Here is a 23,332-nt window from a genome sequence, read left to right as displayed (position 1 = left end):
TTTAAAGCATAACCAAGCATGCATCACTATAGCTCTTGTCTCAAAGTAGGTGTACTGTCACCACCTGTCACATCACACCCTGACTTATTTGGACTTTTTTGCTGTTTTCCTGTGTGTAGTGTTTTACTTCTTGTCTTGCGCTCCTATTTTGGTGACTTTTCCTGTTTTGTTGGTATTTTCCTGTAGCAGTTTCATGTCTTCCCTTGAGCGATATTCCCCCGCATCTACTTTGTTTTAGCAATCAAGAATATTTCAGTTGTTTTTATCCTTCTTTGTGGGGACATTGTTGATTGTCATGTCATGTTCGGATGTACATTGTGGACGCTGTCTTTGCTCCACAGTAAGTCTTTGCTGTCGTCCAGCATTCTGTTTTTGTTTACTTTGAAGCCAGTTCAGTTGTAGTTTTGTTCCCTAAGCTTCAATGCCTTTTCTTAGGGGCATTCACCTTTTGTTTATTTTTGGTTTTAGCATTAGATACCTTTTCACCTGCATGCTGACTCCCGCTGTCATCTGCATATTGGGATCACGACAAACCATTTTCCGACATCTACAAAGCAATTATCTACCTGCTGCCACCTACTGACATGGAAGAGTATTACACGGTTACTCTGCCGAGCTCTAGACAGCACCGACACTCAACAACGGCACATTATTTGCAGACTATAATTACTTGTTTGCAAAAAATATTTTTACCCCAAATAGGTGAAATTACTTGGCCCCGCGATGAGGTGGTGACTTGTCCAGGGTGTACTCCGCCTTCCGCCCGAATGCAGCTGAGATAGGCTCCAGCACCCCCCGCGACCCCAAAAGGGACAAGCGGTAGAAAATGGATGGATGGATAGGTGAAATGACATAATCTCTGTTGCGTCAAACCGTTCAAAACGTAAAATCTACAGATATAGCTGAAGTTGATCTCGTAATTTAAGTGTTAAAAGTAAAAAAAAACTAATAAAAATGTATCACTTTATGAGTGGGAGACCTTTTGGATCCCAAATATATTAGATTTTATTTAACTTTTCACTGTGATTACTCAAAAATATTAAATAATTAAAATCAATGGTGTCCTGCATTATTGATCTTTTAAGGCTCTAATACTAAATACTGCATATTTCAGTTTTACTATAAAAAACAAAGTTGTCTTTGACAGAAAAGGCATAAAACCTTCTTTTTCCTCCCAGGGAATCTAAGTTACTGGTCAATCCCAAGTTCTTTCGATGACATATATGCTGAGTAAGAAGGACCATCAAGACAGAATTGGAATATTTTCAAGTTTTACTGAAATTTCAGGAGATCAACTTAATCGATACATTCATATCAGCTACTCCAGTTGATCAGGCCTTCCAAGGGAAAAACCAACTTCTTTCCACACAAAGAAAACCCCCATCTCCCCCTCACACCACTGATAAGAAACCAGTGGGGGAGGTCTTCACATTCCAACGTAAGACACTAAACAGACAATCTGAAGACAAAGAGAGACTGGTAGAACAAACAAAGGAAAAGTACTAACTACTCTAAACATGGCTATGCAAAAAGAAAGAACTCTTAAAGGCCTACTGAAATGAATTTTTTTTATTTAAACGGGGATAGCAGATCTATTCTATGTGTCATACTTGATCATTTCGCGATATTGCCATATTTTTGCTGAAAGGATTTAGTATAGAACAACGACGATAAAGATTGCAACTTTTGGTATCTGATAAAAAAAAAGGCTTGCACCTACCGGAAGTAGCGTGACGTAGTCAGTTGAACATATACGCAAAGTTCCCTATTGTTTACAATGATGGCCGCATGAAGTGAGAGAGATTCGGACCGAGAAAGCGACAATTTCCCCATTAATTTGAGCGAGGATGAAAGATTTGTGGATGAGTAAAGTGCAAGTGAAGGACTAGTGGGGAGTTGAAGCTATTCAGATAGGGAAGATGCTGTGAGAGCCGGGGGTGACCTGATATTCAGCTGGGAATGACTACAACAGTAAATAAACACAAGACATATATATACTCTATTAGCCACAACACAACCAGGCTTATATTTAATATGCCACAAATTAATCCTGCATAAAAACACCTGCGTGTTTGTTATGCTAGCTCCTAGCTCCTCTGCTAGCTCCTAGCTCCATAGAACACGCCAATACAATTCAAACACCTGATCAACACACACAATCACTCAGCCCAAAAGACCGTTTACCTAACCCAAGGTTCATAAAGCTTGTATATTTTTAAAAAGTTACGTACGTGACGCGCACATACGGTCAAGTTATCGAATGTTTAGCAGCCAAGGCTGCATACTCACGGTACCTGATATTCAGCTGGGAATGACTACAACAGTAAATAAACACAAGACATATATATACTCTATTAGCCACAACACAACCAGGCTTATATTTAATATGCCACAAATTAATCCTGCATAATAACACCTGCGTGTTTGTTATGCTAGCTCCTCTGCTAGCTCCATAGAACACGCCAATACAATTCAAACACCTGATCAACACACACAATCACTCAGCCCAAAAGACCGTTCACCTAACCCAAGGTTCATAAAGCTTATATATTTTTAAAAAGTTACGTACGTGACGCGCACGTACGGTACGGTACGTGTTATGCTAGCTCCTAGCTCCTCTGCTAGCTCCTAGCTCCATAGAACACGCCAATACAATTCAAACACATGATCAACACACACAATCACTCAGCCCAAAAGACCGTTCACCTAACCCAAGGTTCATAAAGCTTATATATTTTAAAAAAGTTAGGTACATACGCAAAAAAAAGCCAAAGCTGCATACTCACAGTAGCACGTCTGCGTCTTTGTCATCCAAATCAAAGTAATCCTGGTAAGAGTCTGTGTTGTCCCAGTTCTCTACAGGCGTCTGTGTATCCAAATCAAAAGTCCTCCTGGTTAGAGTCTCTGTTATCCGAGTTCTTCCATCTTGACTGCATCTTTCGGGAATGTACACAAAGAAGCGCCGGCTGTGTACCGTTGTGGCTGACTACGTTCGAAAAATACGTCCATTTCGCACCGACAACTTTCTTCTTTGCTTGATCGGCTTCCTTCTCCATAATGCAATGAACATGATTGAAACAGATTCACGAACACAGATGTCCAGAATACTGTGGAATTATGAAATGAAAACAGAGCTTTTTCGTATCGGCTTCAATGTGGAAGGCATACCCGTGTTCGCCGGGCTACGTCACACGCATACGTCATCCTCAGAGGCGTTTCGAACCGGAAGTTTAGCGGCAAATTTAGAATGTCACTTTATAAGTTAACCCGGCCGTATTGGCATGTGTTATAATGTTAAGATTTCATCATTGATATATAAACTATCAGACTGCGTGGTCGGTAGTAGTGGCTTTCAGTAGGCCTTTAAATATATATGCATCCTTCCACATCTCCCACGGCACACCAGATGGTATCTCACGGCAGCACAGTGGTTGAAAAACACTGGTCTAGATCACCATATCGTGGTCCGGTTGTCGCTATAACATAAACACCCGTTGACAATTATTGACTTAGCCAACTCGGGATCATATCAGTCGACCCTGTTCATATTACATAAGCTCCCCAAAGATGAAAGTGTGCACACTTGTGAGGAATAAGCTCAGTAAAGATAAAACAGATTTAGCACCACAAACACAAGAAGCTTCTGGAAACAACAAACGCACTTGATGCCTGGCAGCTGTGTGACACAACAAAGCGGTGGAAACATGGCGTCTTAAACACTAAGCTCTAAAGGAAGGCTGACTTTACAATTCGCGGTTGAGTTCACTGGATCTGCAAAATTCCGAATGCAAGATCTCTGAGAATGTGCGTTCACAGAGAACGCTGACAGGTCCTACCGAGCAACACTCGCTTATCTGCCGGCTTTCCCGCCGACACGGGGTATTAGCGTGGCGAAAACTATTGACGTTTCAAAGAGCGCCTGCCTGTCACCCGTTCTTACTCGCACTTTATGTTGTTTTGTATGTCATTGTTTACTTTTGCAAGTTTTGAAAAAAAAAAAAAACACGTTAAGCTCCTTACTGTCTGTGGAGATACAAGTTGTCACTCTCTACCACGGAATCCACACAGGGGCACATGACAAAATGAAACCTCCAGGCGTTTTAGTGACAGACGAGGAAATCCCTCGCTGCCTTCTAGAAGCAGTAAATATTGTGAGAAAAATATGAACATTAGTCTCTTAAACACGAGTTCATGTCAGTTTATGTGGAACATGCATACCATACAATGTGATGCATCACGCAGTTCCAGTTCTTTCATTACATAGAGCAGGGGTCAGCAACCTTTTTGAAAGCAAGAGCTACTTCTTGGGTAGTGATTAATGCGAAGGGCTACCAGTTTGATACACACTTCAATAAATTGCCAGAAATAGCCAATTTGCTCAATTTACCTTTAACTCTATGTTATTATTAATAATTAATGATATTTACACTTAATTGAACGGTTTAAAAGAGGAGAAAACACGAAAAAAATGACAATTATTTTGAAACATAGTTTATCTTCAATTTCGACTCTTTAAAATTCAAAATTCAACCGAAAAAAAGAAGAGAAAAACTAGCTAATTCGAATCTTTTTGAAAAAATAAAAAAAATAATTTATGGAACATCATTAGTCATTTTTCCTGATTAAGATAAATTTGAGATTTTTTTTGACGTGTTTTAAAAAGGTTAAAATCCAATCTGCACTTTGTTAGAATATATAACAAATTGGACCAAGCTATATTTCTAACAAAGACAAATCATTATTTCTTCTAGATTTTCCAGAACAAAAATTTTAAAAGAAATTCAAAAGACTTTGAAATAAGATTTAAATTTGATTCGACAGATTTTCTAAATTTGCCAGAATAATTTTTTTTGAATTTTAATCATAATAAGTTTGAAGAAATATTTCACAAATATTCTTTGTCGAAAAAACAGAAGCTAAAATGAAGAATTAAATTAAAATGTATTTATTATTCTTTACAGTAAAAAAAATACATTTACTCGAACATTGATTTAAATTGTCAGGAAAAAAGAGGAAGGAATTTAAAAGGTAAAAAGGTATATGTGTTTAAAAATCCTAAAATCTTTTCTAAGGTTGTATTTTTTCTCTAAAATTGTCTTTCTGAAAGTTATAAGAAGCAAAGCAAAACAAATAATGAATTTATTTAAACAAGTGAAGACCAAGTCTTTAAAATATTTTCTTGGATTTTCAAATTCTATTTGAGTTTTGTCTCTCTTAGAATTAAAAATGTCGGGCAAAGCGAGACCAGCTTGCTAGTAAATAAATAAAATGTAAAATATAGAGGCAGCTCACTGGTAAGTGCTGCTATTTGAGCTATTTTTAGAACAGGCAAGCGGGCTACTCATCTGGTCCTTACGGGCTACCTGGTGCCCGCGGGCACCGCGTTGGTGACCCCTGACATAGACGGACCATACGTCCTCTTTTCCCCGGGCATGTCCTCTTTCTTAAATGCCTCAAATGTCCGGCATTTTGAGTTAGGGTTGCGTGTATTTTCAATGTACGTTCAGGGTTAAGAAGGGGTTGAAAACAAAACAAATTGTGCGCGCAGCAGCATTGGTGAGGGAGGGTCAGAGACAGAGAGAGAGAGAGAGAGTTATGATAAACGCGCATGCGTCGCCAGGCTCTGCTTTTTATCCATAGATTTATCACATTTAATTTTTTATTATCTATAGCAGGGGTGTCAAAAGTGTGCCCCGGAGGCCATTTGCGGCCCACAGCTAATGTTTTAAAGGCCCACGGCACATTCTAAAAATACTATTCAAATAAACAAAAACATAACAAAAGTGAAATAAAAAAGCTTAAAGGTGAAATGTAATTTCAGAAAAAGTTGCAATGTTGACTAATAAAACAAAGCTGTTTTTTTTTCTTTCAAACTGTCATTGTTCAAAACATAATATTGAATCAAAATCAATGTTATTATGAATAATTGACCTATCCAAGGTTCCCATTCCTTCACATCAAATATTCCACTAAGAAATATTTTGTGTGTTTGCCATTAAAAACATAGTTTTGTTTGACAAAAAAGGGCGGAAAACACCCATTTAAAGCAGCAGTTCCATTGACAGCAAAACAGGCCCAGAGCATAATACTACCACCACCATGCTTGACGGTAGATATGGTGTTCCTGGGATTAAAGGCCTCACCTTTTCTCCTCCAAACATATTGCTGGGTATTGTGGCCAAACAGCTCCATTTTTGTTTCATCTGACATCACATGGACAAAGATAAAACCTTCTGGAGGAAAGTTCTGTGGCCAATGGAACTGCTGCTTTATATCATACTTGCCAACCCTCCCGTTTTTAGCGCGAGAATCCCGGTATTCAGCGCCTCTCCCGACAACCTCCCGGCAGAGATTTTCTCCCGACAAACTCCCGGTATTCAGCCGGAGCTGGAGGCCACGCCCCCTCCAGCTCAATGCGGACCTGAGACTGAGTGGGGACAGCCTGTTCTCACGTCCGCTTTCCCACAATATAAACAGCTTGCCTGCCCAATGACGTCATAACATCTAGGGCTTTTATAGAGTGCACAACTGCGCACACAACAAGGAGACGAAGCAGAAGAACGAGGAAATTACGGACATGGCGACGCCGTCGACGAGCAAGATGAAGAAATACGCTTGCAAGTTCCAAAACGAATGGAAACAAGAATTTCAGTTCATCCAGGACAGTTCGAAGGGGAAGGTGTATGTTGCCTGTAAATATGTAGAACAGACTTCTCCATTGAACACGGTGGCTGAAATGATATACTCATCATGAACGGAGAAGTTAAACAGGACAATACTGCCACCTAATGGATAGCCACCGGAACACTGAAATTCAAGTGTTTCTTTTATGTAAATAAAATATATATATATATATATATATATATATATAGCTAGAATTCACTGAAAGTCAAGTATTTCATACATACATATATATATATATATATATATACATATATATATATATATATAGCTAGAATTCACTGAAACTCAAATATTTCATACATATACATATATATATATATATATATATATATATATATATATATATATATATATATATATATATATATATATATATATATATATATATATATGAAATATATATGAAATACTCGAGTTGGTGAATTCTAGCTATATATATATATATATATATATATATATATATATATATATATATATATATATATATATATATATATATATATATATATATATATAGCTAGAATTCACTGAAAGTCAAGTATTGCATACACATATATATATATATATATATATATATATATATATATATATATATATATATATATATATATATATATATATATATATATATATATATATATATATATGAAATACTCGAGTTGGTGAATTCTAGCTGTAAATAACCACGCCCCCGCGGCTCTTTAGCGCCGCCCTAGTGGCTCTCTGGAGATTTTTCAAAAATGTATGAAGAATGGAAAAAGATGAGGGGGAAAAAAAAATCTATTTTTTTGTTTTAGTATGGTTTCTGTAGGAGGACAAACATGACACAAACCTCCCTAATTGTTATAAATCACACTGTTTATATTAAACATGCTTCACTGATTCGAGTATTTGGCGAGCGCCGTTTTGTCCTACTAATTTTGGCGGTCCTTGAACTCACCGTATAGTCTGTTTACATGTAGAACTTTCTCCGACTTTCTAGGACGTGTTTTCACTTTTATGCCACTTCTTTTTCTGTCTCATTTTGTCCACCACACTTTCAACGTTGTGCGTGAGTGCACAAAGGTGAGTTTTGTTGATGTTATTGACTTGTGTGGAGTGCTAATCAGACATATTTGGTCACTGCATGACTGCAAGCTAATCGATGCTAACATGCTATTTAGGCTAGCTATACATACATATTGCATCATTATGCCTCATTTGTAGCTATATTTGAGGTCATTTAGTTTCCTTTAAGTCCTCTTAATTAAATGTATATCTCATGACACATGTAATATGGCTTTTAATTTTTTGCGGCTCCAGACAGATTTGTTTTTGTATTTTTGGTCCAATATGGCTCTTTCAACATTTTGAGTTGCCGACCCCTGGTCTAGAACGTGTTTTGCTTTATTCATTATTGATGTGTTTCTTGCTACTTTATGTTGTATATTTTTGTTTACATGAGATTGAAAAGAGAGTCAAAGATAAAAGTGAATATGATCATCTACATCTAATGACATGTTTACTTCCATTCTACCACAGTGACGAGGAAGTTCCATATTCTCACTTCCCCATCCTCCCCGCTGACGTGATGTCCGTTAAGGAGATCCTGAACATGGAAAACGTCCCCCGCCACAGGACATGGTGAGATGTGGTTCAAGGATTCCAAAGTCTAATGATACAATGTTGTTCAACAATATGTATTAGAGCAGGGGTCCCCAACCTTTGTTTTCCACGAGGGACCGGTTTAATGTATGCATTATTTTCCACGGACCGGCTTTCCGCATGTGGCAGATAAAAATAGCAAGAAAATGAGCATGAAAAATCAACTCACCGTAACGCTGAAGTTGTGGGAGTCCTGCAGGACTGTGGGAGTTCCAATATGAAACTAACAGAAGAAGTAAGAGAAATTTCTTAAGCGAGACAAAAATACGACTAAAGTGGTGAAGCGGTATTTTTTATTTGCACTTTAATTTTATTGACCGTTTAGCTAAGAAACATATTAGGACACCTGATTCTCATCATTTGGATGGGTGGACAAATATTTTGGCAATATAGTGTCTGTCCGCCACGCCTCCATGGTTTGATTTCACATTGTCGGGACTTATGCAGAACCCAAATACAGAAAAACAAGGTACTCTTTCACTGCAAAAAGTCAGTGTTCAAAAACAAGAAAAAAAAATACAAAAATGAGGGGTATTTTACTTGAACTAAGCAAAATTATCTGCCAATAGAACAAGAAAATGTGGCTTGTCAAGACTTTCCAAAACAAGTCAAATTAAAGCTGCAAGCAGCGTTGGTCGGGTCCGCCTTTTGGCAGGTGCTAGTCCTAGGTGTCCCAATACTTTTGTCCAGTGGTAGTCCTGAGTGAGACCTACATAGAGGTTTTTGTTTCGTGTCTCTACGATATTCGTACTGGGAGTTAGAGGAAGTTGTGTCTGAGTTCACATTGTCATTATAGGGTATTGTGTGTAGAATTTTGAGGACAAAGAAGGAGTAATTGCATTTCCGTTGTCATTTTTGGCACCGGAGCAACTTTGAAGGCTCGTAAAATCAAAACGGTAGCACTAATCACAACTCTTTCTTCAACTTTTAATCAGAAGGGTTCAATCTCTCTCCTGTAGCAGTTTGAAGCCGAAACGACAAACGCGCTCAGAGGCGATAACGTTTGATGTTTGGTGACCGGGTGTAACAAAAATGTTGTTTTGAAGGAGGAATAACAAACTTCCTGTTGATTTTTGCTGAAGGATGTCAATCAATGAAATGTAGGTCGAGACGAGACCTACATAGAGGTATTTGTTTCATGTCTCTAAGACGTTCCTATCGGAAGTTACAAGCAGTTTTGTCTGAGTTTTCCTCTGAGGAGCAGTTTTTTCTGTTTTTTTCAAAAATTATGTAGAGCCCAATTTTGAGTATTGGGGTTCGGTTTTTTTTTAGATCGCAATTTCCACCAGTCCCAATGTGTGTGAGAAGTTTGGTGAGTTTTGAAGTATTTTAAAGGGGTCAAATTAGAGGTCAAAGACGTAAAAAGCAGTGTTTTTAGTACTTTTTTGTCTAAAATGGGAAATTGCCAACTTCCTGTTGGTTTTCGCCCGAGAATGTGTCATTATGAGTTGTAGGTCTAAAGGAGACCTACATACAGGTTTTTGTTTCATGTCTCTACGACCTTCCTAGTGGGAGTTACAGGCAGTTAGTTGTTTTTTTTCCCTGGGGGGCGCTAGAGCGCAATTTTTATATTTGGGGGTTTTTTTTTATACTAAAGTGTGCTGTCACAGTTTTTCTATGTGTGTATAAAATTTGGTGAGTTTTGAAGCATGTTGAGGGGGGCAAAGTAGTGCGCAAAGCTGCGGAATAATAATAAAGAAAGAATAATAATGAGTTTTGAAGCATGTTAAGGGGGGCAAAGTAGTGCGCAAAGCTGCGGAATAATAATAAAGAAAGAATAATAATAAAACCTTACAAATAAAATAGGTTCCTTTGTAACCAGTACAAAGGACTCCCTGGGGGAGTCCTTTGTACAGGGTACAGGGCGGACCCTAATTAGCTAACTTCAATGAACCCAAAAATACCTTAAAATACCGTAATTTCAGGACTATAAGCCGCACCAGCTAAATTTAGGGGAAAATACAGATTGCTCCATATATAAGCCGCACCCGACTATAAGCCGCAGGGTTTTGATGTGTAATTACCGTAGTATATAGGGGTTCCTGCTACCACGGAGGGGATTGTCGGGACAGAGATGACTGTTTGGGAACGCAAAGCGTCCCATTTATTAACAATAAATCTTTCAATCATTCAATCAAACTTTCACACCTTTGACATGGCGAACAGCATTCGTGCAGAGTACAAATAATACAACGGTGCTAAGTAATACAAAGTGCTCGCCTGTACGTTATCAAAATACCGTATTTCCTTGAATTGCCGCCGGGAATATAGTATCCGCCTGCCTAGAATTACAGCTGGGTCAAACTCGTTTCGCAAAATAATTAGCGCATGCTTGCCACTTCCGCCGGGTCAAATATGAGTCATTAAATGACTTCCGCCTCCTGGTGGTAGAGGGCGCTAGTGATCGTTCTTGCGACTACCAGTACTGCAGTAGACCGGTACTGCAGAAGAAGACAACAAGCAGCAAGCATGAGCAGCGATCGTTTGCTTGCACTTTTACCATGGAGGATTACATATCTAAAATAAAACAGTTTTCTAAACTGGACTTTCAATCGAAGCAGGAGGTAATAATTAAAGGAATATCTCCAGAGACTTTTAAAACTGAAGAAAGATAAGGAAGACTGCCTTTGATCAGAAGCAGCTGCAAATGGACATCATTTATAAGTAAAGGTAAGACCATAATAACGTTTTTTTATTAAATGTGCTTTTGATGATAAGGTAAGCGCCGGAGTGAGAAGAGGTTTTAAAATAATTAGCGCATGCTTGCCCATCCCGCATGCTGTTGGTAAGCGCAGGAGTGAGAAGAGGTTTTAAATGAATTAGCGCCCCTGCGGCTATTCAAGGAAATACGGTAAGCAGCCTACCGGTATATGAAAAGTCAGTCTTTAATCATTGTGTCATCATCTTCCTCCTGCGTACTAAAACCACCGAAATCCTCTTCGTCGGTGTCGGAGAAGAACAGGCCGTAAATAAGCCGCACCCTTGTATAAGCCGCAGGGACCAGAACGAGGGGGAAAAGTAGCGGCTTATAGTCCGGAAATTACGGTAAGTATATTCTCACTAATAACAAGTGCACTTTTCTTGGTAGAAAAAACAAACACTTGACCTTTTTTCTCAATATGTTGAAAAATATTCTTAAAGTAAGTAAATGCTAGTGCCATTATCTTGACATAATGATATGCGCTCGGCATTACATTTCTTGAAACCAGCAAACTTATACTAAAAACTCATTTATTGTTCTTAATGGAAAGGCAACAAGGCAAGCGCTTGTTACTCTCGGGGTCTCCTAGCCGCTCAGGCAAATCAATCAATCAATCAATCAATCAGCTTTATTGTCCATTCTTACATGTACAAGACACATAAGAACTGAAATTACATTTTCGGCACAATCCCGCTAAGAGCAGACATACGTTACAGGGAGACAAGACGGGACCGCCAACGGATCAGCCTCACTTAGGCGCTCCTCAAAAAGGTGGGAAAAAGGTGACATTGGGGGGAGGGTGGAAGTAAAAAAAAATATCAGTCTGAGGCTGGACCCTCAGGAATGGTCCAGACTGAGTCCGAGGAAAAAAACCTCACATAGCATGGCACACATAAACAAGGTACATTTAATCACAACAAACTCGCAACAAAGTCATCCAACAGGACCTTGGAGGCCAGCAGCTGCTGTTGAGCGCTGCTCAGCCCCCACAACCCCGGAGGAATAAAGCAGTGGTGAAGGCGTTGATTGGGGAAGGGTATGTGCGTGCATGTATGCCCAATTAACTTGGGTGAGATGTTGGATTGTCTTTATGGGCCGAGGCCGGCCCCAAGAGTTCAAGAGTTCAAGAGTCCGACCCAGGTGCTTTTGAAGAAAAGGGAAAGGTCAAAAGCGTCCATCTTTGAGGAGTCCTCGGGGGAGTGTTTTCAAACAGCCTGTTCCTCAAGGCCATTCGAGGGAGTCAAATCGTAGATTAAGATGTTGTTTTTTTCTTCGAGCAGTCAAAACAATGACATTCCTGCTCTATATGCTGGCTCTGACAATTCCAATTTATTCTTTCTGTAACATCATCAAGATCGAATCTACCTTGCGATTCAAATCAGCAATCGCTCCAGTCTGTGATCCCACAGCACGACCCAATCCTTCCATTGCGTTGAACAGCCTGTTGGCCCCTTGAGTGGCTGCCATCGTCTTCCGAATTTGACGATACACCAGAGCAATGCCCAGCCCAATCAGCAAATGCCCTGCGATCACAGCTCCAAATAGGTAGATGTCTTCCACGTCCTCGATGGAAAGGACTGAGAGGCACATGATTCTCCAAGTATTCCAGGAATCTCTCACGTACCCCGCAGCAATGGTTCCATCAGGGCAGCCAGGCTCCCCCGAACCTCTTTTCCTTGTCGAAAAGACTGTGTCAATTGCGTCGAGAGTCCAGTTGATCAAATTCATTTTGATGTTTAGATTTGAGGACAGCTCAAGAAAAGAGGCTTCAAAATAGTTCAAACAAGACAAAAACAAAGAGAGCAAGCAGGGAAGGAGGGAGCGGAGAGAGATGCGACCGCCCTCACCAGTGGCAAGACAGAAATCATATGGTCTAAAAATTAGAGATGTCCGATAATATCGGCCTGCCGATATTATCGGCCGATAAATGCGTTAAAATGTAATATCGGAAATTATCGGTATCGTTTTTTTTTTTTGTTTGTTTGTTTTTTTTTACACTCATTCACACTCATTCACACAAAAGGGTTGTTTCTTTCTGTTATTAATATTCTGGTTCCTACATTATATATCATTATATATCAATACAGTCTGCAAGGGATACAGTCCGTAAGCACACATGATTGTGCGTGCTGCTGGTCCACTAATAGTACTAACCTTTAACAGTTAATTTTACTAATTTTCATTAATTACTAGTTTCAATGTAACTGTTTTTATATTGTTTTACTTTCTTTTTTATTCAAGAAAATATTTTTAATTTAATTATCTTATTTTATTTTATTTATTTATTTTTTTAAAGTACCTTATCTTCACCATACCTGGTTGTCCAAATTAGGCATAATTATGTGTTAATTCCACGACTGCATATATCGGTTGATATCGGTATCGGTAATTAAAGAGTTGGACAATATCGGAATATCGGATATCGGCAAAAAGCCATTATCGGACATCCCTACTAAAAATGCATTTTTCCATGGATAACATGACATCATCGCGCCAAGTGTGTGCTCTTTCAGTCAATTAGTGCGCATATATACAGCATTTTTTTTAAATTGTAATTTTAAGGAATTTATCTGAATGTGCATGAACTATTTCTGTTCAAAATTGTTTGAAATGTCAAATGTTTAAATATTAACTGTCAGTTGACTGTACTGTGCCAACTGTACTACTATATGAGTACCTATTTTCTATTGTTTCATTGCAAATAAAACAGCAAAAGTCCATTTGGCTGTCATCTGTTTTAATTATGAGACACAACTGTGTCAAAATCATGATTTATTTTTTCATGCTTGAATTAAGAAATTATTATTTAAAAAAAGTAGTTTTATACTTGTGAGTGTTGATGACACAGCTTTGCAACAGTTGATATTCTAGTTTCAAGCATGTTTTACTCAATATAGCTCATCAAATCTCAGCAACAAGCTGTAATATCTTACTGAGATCATTTAGGACCAAAACACTTAAAGGCCTACTGAAATGAATTTTTTTTATTTAAACGGGGATAGCAGATCCATTCTATGTGTCATACTTGATCATTTTGCGATATTGCCATATTTTTGCTGAAAGGATTTAGTATAGAACAACGACGATAAAGTTCGCAACTTTTGGTCTCTGATAAAAAAAAAACCTTGCCCCTACCGGAAGTAGCGTGACGTTGTCAGTTGTTCACTCCCTCATATTTTCCTATTGTTTTCAACGCAGCTAGAGCTATTCGGACCGTGAAAGTGATGATTACCCCATTAATTTGAGGGAGGCTGAAAGATTTGTGGATGAGGAACGTTAGAGTGACGGACTAGAATGCAGTGAAATACATATTTTTTTTCGCTCTGACCGTAACTTAGGTACAAGCTGGCTCATTGGATTCCACACTCTCTCCCTTTTCTATTGTGGATCACGGATTTGTATTTTAAACCACCTCGGATACTATATCCTCTTGAAAATGAGAGTCGAGAACGCGAAATGGACATTACAGTGCCTTTTATCTCCACGACAATACATCGACGAAGCTCTTTAGCATCTTTAGCATGAGCTAACGTGATAGCATCTGTCTCAAATGCAGATAGAAACAAAATAAATAAATCCCTGACTGGAAGGATAGACAGAATATCGACAATACTATTAAACCATGTACATGTAACTACACGGTTAATAGATCTCAGCCTGGCAAAGCTTAACAATGCTATTGCTAACGACGCTAAGGCTAACTTAGCAACCGGAGCTCACAGAGCTATGATAAAAACATTAGCGCTCCACCTAAGCCAGCCAGCCCTCATCTGCTTTGCTCAGCAACACCCGTGCTCACCTGCGTTCCAGCGATTGACGGCGCGACGAAGGACTTCACCAGATCATCCGTGCGGTGGGTCTGCTAGCATCGGCTAGGCGTCTGCTAGCATCGGCTAGGCGTCTGCTAGCATCGGCTAGGCGTCTGCTATCCGAGTAAGTGGTCCTTGTGTTGCTACAGCCACCTACAACATTCTTCTTTGCAGCCTCCATTGTTCATTAAACAAATTGCAAAAGATCCACCAACACAGATGTCCAGAATACTGTGGAATTATGAAATGAAAACAGAGCTTTTTTGTATTGTATTCAATGGAGAAGGCATACCTCTGTTCCTCGGGCTACGTCACGCGCATACGTCATCCTTCGAAGGCTTTTTCAACCGGAAGTGTGGCGGGAAATTTAAAATGTCACTTTATAAGTTAACCCGGCCGTATTGGCATGTGTTGCAATGTTAAGATTTCATCATTGATATATAAACTATCAGACTGCGTGGTCGCTAGTAGTGGCTTTCAGTAGGCCTTTAAAACAAGTAAAACACTCTAACATAAAATCTGCTTAGTGAGAAGAATGATCTTATCAGACAGAAAATAAGCAAATATCACCCTTATTTGACATATTTAATCTTACTTAGATTTTACTTTTTGCAGTGTTTAAGATGTCTAGCGAAGCCTGCTTTTTTCCGACGCTATCCTCTATGGGCCTGCTATACACAGGGCAGACTCTTTTAGCTTGAAGCTTGTCAAATGTCCATCAGGGCGGGTGAAAAAAATCCTTAATTAGATCTTGAAAACCCTGAATTTCAAATGTAAACAAACGCCTGAAGTAAAACAAGTGAAGGACATGATAGATGTTTCTAATGTCAGGAGCTCACAGACAGGCACATATTTTATTGTTGACGTGAAATGATTAAAAACTGGATTTTGCATAATTAGGCACCTTTTGATATGCCGTGTAAACGATGTGATGAAATGGATTAATGGAGGTAGCGACATCTTGGCACTGCAGTTGTTGATGATTGCTCTAAGTCCGCCAGTCAATCAATTACACAATATCAGACAGCACATTTGGGATCCTTTAAAGACAGCGTGGTGGTACAAACACTGGAGATAAGTGCACCCAGGTGGAGATTTAACTGCTGTGACAAGCACCAACATTTTTCAAAACCTCTGGCAGCTGCAAAGCAGCGGGGACAAATTCCATTCTGCAGCTCATAACGCTTTATTTTGTAAAGGCCTTTTTATAAAACCCAAATGGCAACAATCGAGAAGTCGACGGCTTCCTTCCTGGGTGATCACCGTGCAGCTGGCCACATACGAGTCAACTCTAATCTGCGGGTCCTTCGCCCCTGCGTGGAATTTAGAGTGCGAAAAAAAAACCACATTTTATTTCTTGTATGCCATTGCCGGTCTCAACACACTTCCTTCCTCCGCTCTCATGCATCCATGTCCTCACTTGGCGTCTTGCAAACCCATTGGACTTGTTCACTAATGGATGCTGCCGTTCACTTTTGAAAAAATATCGGACCAATTTAAAAAATGAACAACGCACTACCTATACAAAAAAAAAAAGCTACAAAAGCCAAAAGCAGTGAAGCTGTCACGTTGTGTAAATCGGTGTTTTTCAACCACTGTGCCGCGGCACACTAGTGTGCCGTGAGATACAGTCTGGTGTGCCGTGGCCATACTTGCCAACCCTCCCGGATTTTCCGGGAGACTCCCGGAATTCATCGCCTCTCCCGAAAACCTCCCGGAAGAAATTTTCTCCCGAAATACTCCCGGAATTCAGCCGGAGCTGGAGGCCACGCCCCCTCCAGCTCAATGCGGACCTGAGTGGGGACAGCGGCGACTTCCCCACGATATAAACAGCGTGCCTGCCCAATCACGTTATAACTGTAGAATGATCGAGGGCGAGTTCTTGGTTTCTTATGTGGGTTTATTGTAAGGCAGTTTCAGTTTCATTAACGTCCTCCCAGCGCGGTAACAACACACAACAACACACGTCACGTTTTCGTCTACCGTAAAGCAGTTCGTCTGGTAAACAGCAATGTTGTGACACTCTTAAACAGGACAATACTGCCATCTACTGGATAGCCTCCGGAACACTGTGATTCAAGTATTTCTTTTATTTATATATATAATAAAAAAAAAAAAAAAATAAAAATAAAAAAAATATATATATATATATATATATATATATATATATATATATATATATATATATATATATATATATATATACATATATATATATATATATATATATATATATATATATAGCTAGAATTCACTGAAAGTCAAGTATTTCATATGTCATATATATATGAAATACTCGAGTTGGTGAATTCTAGCTGTAAATATACTCCTCCCCTCTTAACCACGCCCCCAAACACGCCCCCCGCCCCGCCCCGGTTACTCTGCCGAGCTCTAGACAGCACCGATACTCAACAACAACAAATAGTTTGCAGACCATAATTACTGGTTTGCAAAACATATTTATAACCCAAATAGGTGAAATTATATAATCTCTCACAGCACACCAGACTGTGTCTCACGGCACAGTGGTTGAAAAACACTGGTCTAGAGATCGGGAGAGTAACCTTGTAATACTCTTGCATATCAGTAGGTGGCAGCAGGTAGCTAATTGCTTTGTAGATGTGGGAAACAGTGGTAGGCAGTGTGCAGGTAAAAAGGTGTCTAATGCTTAAACCAAAAATAAACAAAAGGTGAGTGCCCCTAAGAAAAGGCATTGAAGCTTAGGGAAGGCTATGCAGAACAAAACTAAAACTGAACTGGCTACAAAGTAAACAAAAACAGAATGCTGGACGACAGCAAAGACTTACTGTGGAGAAAAGACGGCGTCCACAAAGTACATCCCAACATGACATGACAATCAACAATGTCCCCACAAAGAAGGATAAAAACAACTAAAATCTTCTTGATTGCTAAAACAAAGTAGATGCGGGAAATATCGCTCAAAGGAAGACATGAAACTGCTACAGGAAAATACCGAAAAAAGAGAAAAAGCCACCGAAATAGGAGCGCAAGACAAGGAGTAAAACACTACACACAGGAAAACAGCAAAAAAGTCCAAATAAGTCAGGGTGTGATGTGACACGTGGTGACAGTACACCTACTTTGAGACAAGAGCTATAGTGATGCATGCTTGGTTATGCTTTAAAGTCATATCCAAACGACTTTTTACTGTCAACTGAGTTTTATTGTTTAATGATGTCTGCTGGTGGTGTGCCTCCGCATTTTTTCAACGCAAAAAATGTGCCTTGGCTCAAAAAAGGTTGAAAAACACTGGTGTAAATGGTAAATAAAAAGAGAATACAATGATTTGTAAATCATTTTCCACTTATATTCAATTCAATACGCTGCAAAGACAAGATATTTAATGTTTGTTATTTTGTGCAAATATTAGCTCATTTGGAATTTACAGCCTGCGACATGTTTCAAAAAAAGCTGGCACAAGTGGCAAAAAACAGTGAGAAAGTTGAGGAATGCTCATCAAAGACTTATTTGGAACATCCCACAGGTGAACGGGCTAATTGGGAACAGGTGGGTGCCATGATTGGGTATAAAAGCAGCTTCCATGAAATGCTCAGTCGTTCACAAACAAGGACGGGGGCGAGGGTCACCACTTTGTCAACAAATGCCTGAGCAAATTGTGTAAGAACAACATTTCTCAACCAGCTATTAGCAAGGAATTTAGGGATTTCACCATCTACGCTCCGTAATATCATCAAAAGGTGCGGCAAGGCTAAATACCAACGTAAAGTTGGTATTTAAAGTAACTAATTAGATGACCATAGTAACTAAAGAGATGACCATAGTAACTAATTAGATGACCATAGTAACTAAATAGATGACCATAGTAACTAATTAGATGACCAAAGTAACTAATTAGATGACCATAGTAACTAATTAGATGACCATAGTAACTAAAGAGATGACCATAGTAACTAATTAGATGACCAAAGTAACTAATTAGATGACCATATTAACTAATTATGTGACCATAGTAACTAAAGAGATGACCATAGTAACTAATTAGATGACCATAGTAACTAAAGAGATGACCATAGTAACTAATTAGATGACCATAGTAACTAAAGAGATGACCAAAGTAACTCATTAGATGACCATAGTAACTAAAGAGATGACCATATTAACTAATTTGATGACCATAGTAACTAAAGAGATGACCAAAGTAACTAATTAGATGAACATAGTAACTAAAGAGATGACCATAGTAATTAATTAGATGAGCATAGTAACTAATTAGATGAACATAGTAACTAAAGAGATGACCATAGTAACTAATTAGATGACCATAGTAACTAAAAAGATGACCATAGTAACTAAATAGATGACCATAGTAACTAAAGAGATGACCATAGTAACTAAAGAGATGACCATAGTAACTAATTAGATGACCAAAGTAACTAATTAGATTACCATAGTAACTAATTAGATGACCATAGTAACTAATTATGTGACCATAGTAACTAAAGAGATGACCATAGTAACTAATTAGATGACCATAGTAACTAAAGAGATGACCATAGTAACTAATTAGATGAACATAGTAACTAAAGAGATGACCAAAGTAACTCATTAGATGACCATAGTAACTAATTAGATGACCATAGTAACTAATTAGATGAACATAGTAACTAAAGAGATGACCATAGTAACTAATTAGATGAACATAGTAACTAACGAGATGACCATAGTAACTAATTAGATGAACATAGTAACTAATTAGATGAACATAGTAACTAAAGAGATGACCATAGTTACTAATTAGATGACCATAGTAACTAAAAAGATGACCATAGTAACTAATTAGATGACCATAGTAACTAAAGAGATGACCATAGTAATTAATTAGATGAGCATAGTAACTAATTAGATGAACATAGTAACTAAAGAGATGACCATAGTAACTAATTAGGTGACCATAGTAACTAATTAGGTGACCATAGTAACTAATTAGGTTACCATAGTAACTAGTATATCATCCATAAATGCAGATTCCAAGCATTGAAAGACTTAGTATAGTTGAAGACTTACGGTCATTAGAAAACATGACATCATGTTTTCACATCATAATGGCAGCTACACTTTACATCTTAAAGATCTAAAAAAAATTGGGGGGAATGTCCGGCTGGCCAGATTGAAAAACTCAGCGTGCGGCATGTGGCCCCCGGGCCTTAGTTTGCCCAGGTCTGGTCCAGACGGATGTCACTTGACGAAGGAGGATGGGGAGTTTTTCTTGAGTTGAGTATGGTGATCAAAACGTGGGCGTACATCAACGAGGTGGAGCTTTGGAAAGCCAAAACCCAGGCGACAGTAATGAGCCCCAGCAGCAGCAGCGACCTACCAATCCTCCCTCAGCCGCATCTTCACTTTCTCAGCAGCAGCGACCTACCAATTTTCCCTCAGCCGCATCTTCACTTTCTTAGCAGCAGCAGCGACCTACCAATCCTCCCTCAGCCGCATCTTCACTTTCTCAGCAGCAGCAGCGACCTACCAATCCTCCCTCAGCCGCATCTTCACTTTCTCAGCAGCAGCGACCTACCAATCCTCCCTCAGCCGCATCTTCACTTTCTCAGCAGCAGCAGCGACCTACCAATCCTCCCTCAGCCGCATCTTCACTTTCTCAGCAGCAGCGACCTACCAATCCTCCCTCAGCCGCATCTTCACTTTCTCAGCAGCAGCGACCTACCAATCCTCCCTCAGCCGTATCTTCACTTTCTCAGCTCCCTCCTTTGGATTGTGCTCATTGGCGTTGTTAGGCCTATTTTAGGGGGGCTCAAGCCCCCCTAAAATGTTCTTAAGCCCCCCTAAATAATTTAGTGTTAAAAAAATATATATAAAAAAAAATTGTATTATTTTTTTTTTACAAATACATGCCGACATATTCATTATAAAGTGGCCCGGATATGAGTTTAAATAAATAATCATATAACCTGTCATTATTCACTCAGTTTCCCCTCACTTCATAGCGTAAGGTAGAGAGCCCCTTTAGTGTGTCGCTATCCAATCCATTCCACTTGTTCATATAGAAAATGCCCACATCACTCAAAATCCAGTCCGCATTTTATCTGCGACCTTGCTTGCGGTCCTTGGACTTGTTCATATAGAAAATGCCCACATCACTCAAAATCCAGTCCGCATTTTCTCTGCGACCTTGCTTGCGGTCCTTGGACTTGTTCATATAGAAAATACCCACATCACTCAAAATCCAGTCCGCATTTCCTCTGCGACCTTGCTTGCGGTCCTGCAGGTGTACGAAGCACATTAGCACACAGCACTGCAGAACAAGAACCTTGTGTCTGCAATTGTAAATCATTTAGTTTTTAAGTTTTGTGTTTCTTGTAGATCCTATATAAAGTAATATGCATTAGCCTGTTGTTAAAATAATGAATTTTTTTTTATTAAATATATTTGTTTTATTGTATTGTTACATTAATAGCTGTTGTATTATCATAGGATGGCTTGTTAAACATTTCATAGGATTTTCAGAGGGAGGAAAAACCAAGACATTTAATATAAAATGTAAAATTAATAAATATATAAAAAGAAAAAAAATGGTTAAAAGCCATCGTCCCGGGGAGCATTTCATTTCTTCCCGTGCATTTTTTTTTACCGTCCCCGGGATGACGGGACTACGTTAATCTCAAACCCTGGAAGTTACATTTTATTGTTTGCATTATTTGTTTCAGCATTGCACTTTGAAGACGGTCCCTCAGCTCTTTGACAGCTTTGGCTCTTTTTCAGATCAGCAGACGGACTCTAAGTCTTTCTTATTTACAGTATATATAAAGGTTTCTCATTTCTATTCAGACTTCCATATATATTTAATTTCCTTAACAGCTTGCCATAATATATAAATATATATATATATATATATATATATATATATATATATATATATATATATATATATATATATATATATATATATATATATATATATATATATATATATATATATATATAATTCTCCTCAATTATCTTGGCTTTTCAACAGTACAAAATTCCATAGCAATGCCTGGCGATAACTGGTATAAAAAAATAAAAAAAAGAAGACGGATGGCATTTAAAGCTCTGGAGGATTTGGCACACCGTTTTCTGAAACGTGTGTGGCGTGTCAATGCTCCTGATTTGTGTGAAATTTTTGTTTTTGCGGCGTGCAGCTCTCTGGGCGCACATGACCCAGATGGATAATATAATGGCGTCTATTTCCTTTCGCCAGGCATAACTTGAGTGATGAATGCTTGGCTGTGTTGCTTAGGAGGGAAGAGTTTATTTGCCCTCTACATCATAAATAATATTCAACTGTTCACTGGAGCAGAGATGAAGGTCTCCCTCCTCACTCGGTGATGTGCTCCAGTGATTCTTTTGACATCTTGGAGACGTAATAATATTTGATTATAAAGAGACGGCGACATAAAAGGTCACCGCAGAGAAGCGGGTTTTACACATGCGTGTTTCTGCTTTTGAGCTCGCGATTCCCTGCCAATTATCGCAAATATTTGTTTGGCCCTTCATGCATGAGAGGAAAAAAAAGTGTTTTGTGAATATTTAATGATGAGCGAGATCAAGAAGCGCGCCCCTCTGGCAATGAGAGTGTCGTATTAAACGGCTGCATTTATCCGTGTTTAAACTGTTATGCATATAGATGACATGGGAGTGGGAAGCCAAATTGAAAGTAAACATAAAGTGTCCCTGGAAATGTTGGACGGGACTACGCAGGAGCTTAAATGGAAACCAGAACGAGCAGATGTCACTCCCGTTGCGTAGTTTACCCATTAAGTTCCAACAAAATGTGCCTGACTCTTCGTTTCCACAAGCCAGTGCAGAGTCAGTTGGAAAATTGAGGACATTCCATGGATTGCTAATCAAATTCAAGGTGTTTGTGGTCAAAATGCTGTAAGACATGCTGGAACACAAGTCATGATGATACAGGCCTCACATTTGGACTTTTTAAGGTAAAGGCAAGTGTTGCCTTAAAGGATGGATCATATTTTAGGGCACCAAGGCAAACATTATTTTCTTTCGAGGCAGGGACTCCAAGACATGCATGCACATATATATATATATATATATATATATATATATATATATATATATATATATATATATATATATATATATATATATATATATATATATATATATATATATATATATATATGTATATATATATACACCGTAATTTCCGGACTATAAGCCGCACCTGACTATAAGCCGCACCAGCTAAATTTAGGGGAAAATACAGATTGCTCCATATATAAGCCGCACCCGACTATAAGCCGCAGGGTTTTGATGTGTAATTAGCGTAGTATATAGGGGTTCCTGCTACCACGGAGGGGATTGTCGGGACAGAGATGACTGTTTGGGAACGCAAAGCGTCCCATTTATCAACAATAAATCTTTCAATCATTCAATCAAACTTTCACATCTTTGACATGGCGAACAGCATTCGTGCAGAGTACAAATAATACAACGGTGC

At 38.7% G+C, this 23,332-nt stretch overlaps 1 protein-coding gene across 3 annotated transcripts in view; it reads left to right on the top strand.

The window, feature by feature from the left end:
* The window catches only part of myom3 (myomesin 3), a 248,962-nt gene that overhangs the window by 20,738 nt on the left and 204,892 nt on the right, over positions 1–23,332 (top strand). For 2 of the 3 annotated variants that reach the window (XM_062062305.1, XM_062062303.1), the window contains exon 2: positions 8,206–8,307. In XM_062062305.1, the coding sequence (XP_061918289.1) occupies positions 8,255–8,307 (53 nt within the window). In that variant the 5' untranslated portion in view covers positions 8,206–8,254. Of the gene's footprint in view, positions 1–7,616; positions 7,750–8,205; positions 8,308–23,332 lie in introns of those variants that run through there. The other variant, XM_062062304.1, reaches the window with a different exon arrangement.

Source organism: Entelurus aequoreus, linkage group LG11 (genome assembly GCF_033978785.1).
Source record: "Entelurus aequoreus isolate RoL-2023_Sb linkage group LG11, RoL_Eaeq_v1.1, whole genome shotgun sequence".
Taxonomy (NCBI): Eukaryota; Metazoa; Chordata; class Actinopteri; order Syngnathiformes; family Syngnathidae; genus Entelurus; species Entelurus aequoreus.
This window is presented reverse-complemented; position numbering and strand designations above follow the sequence as displayed.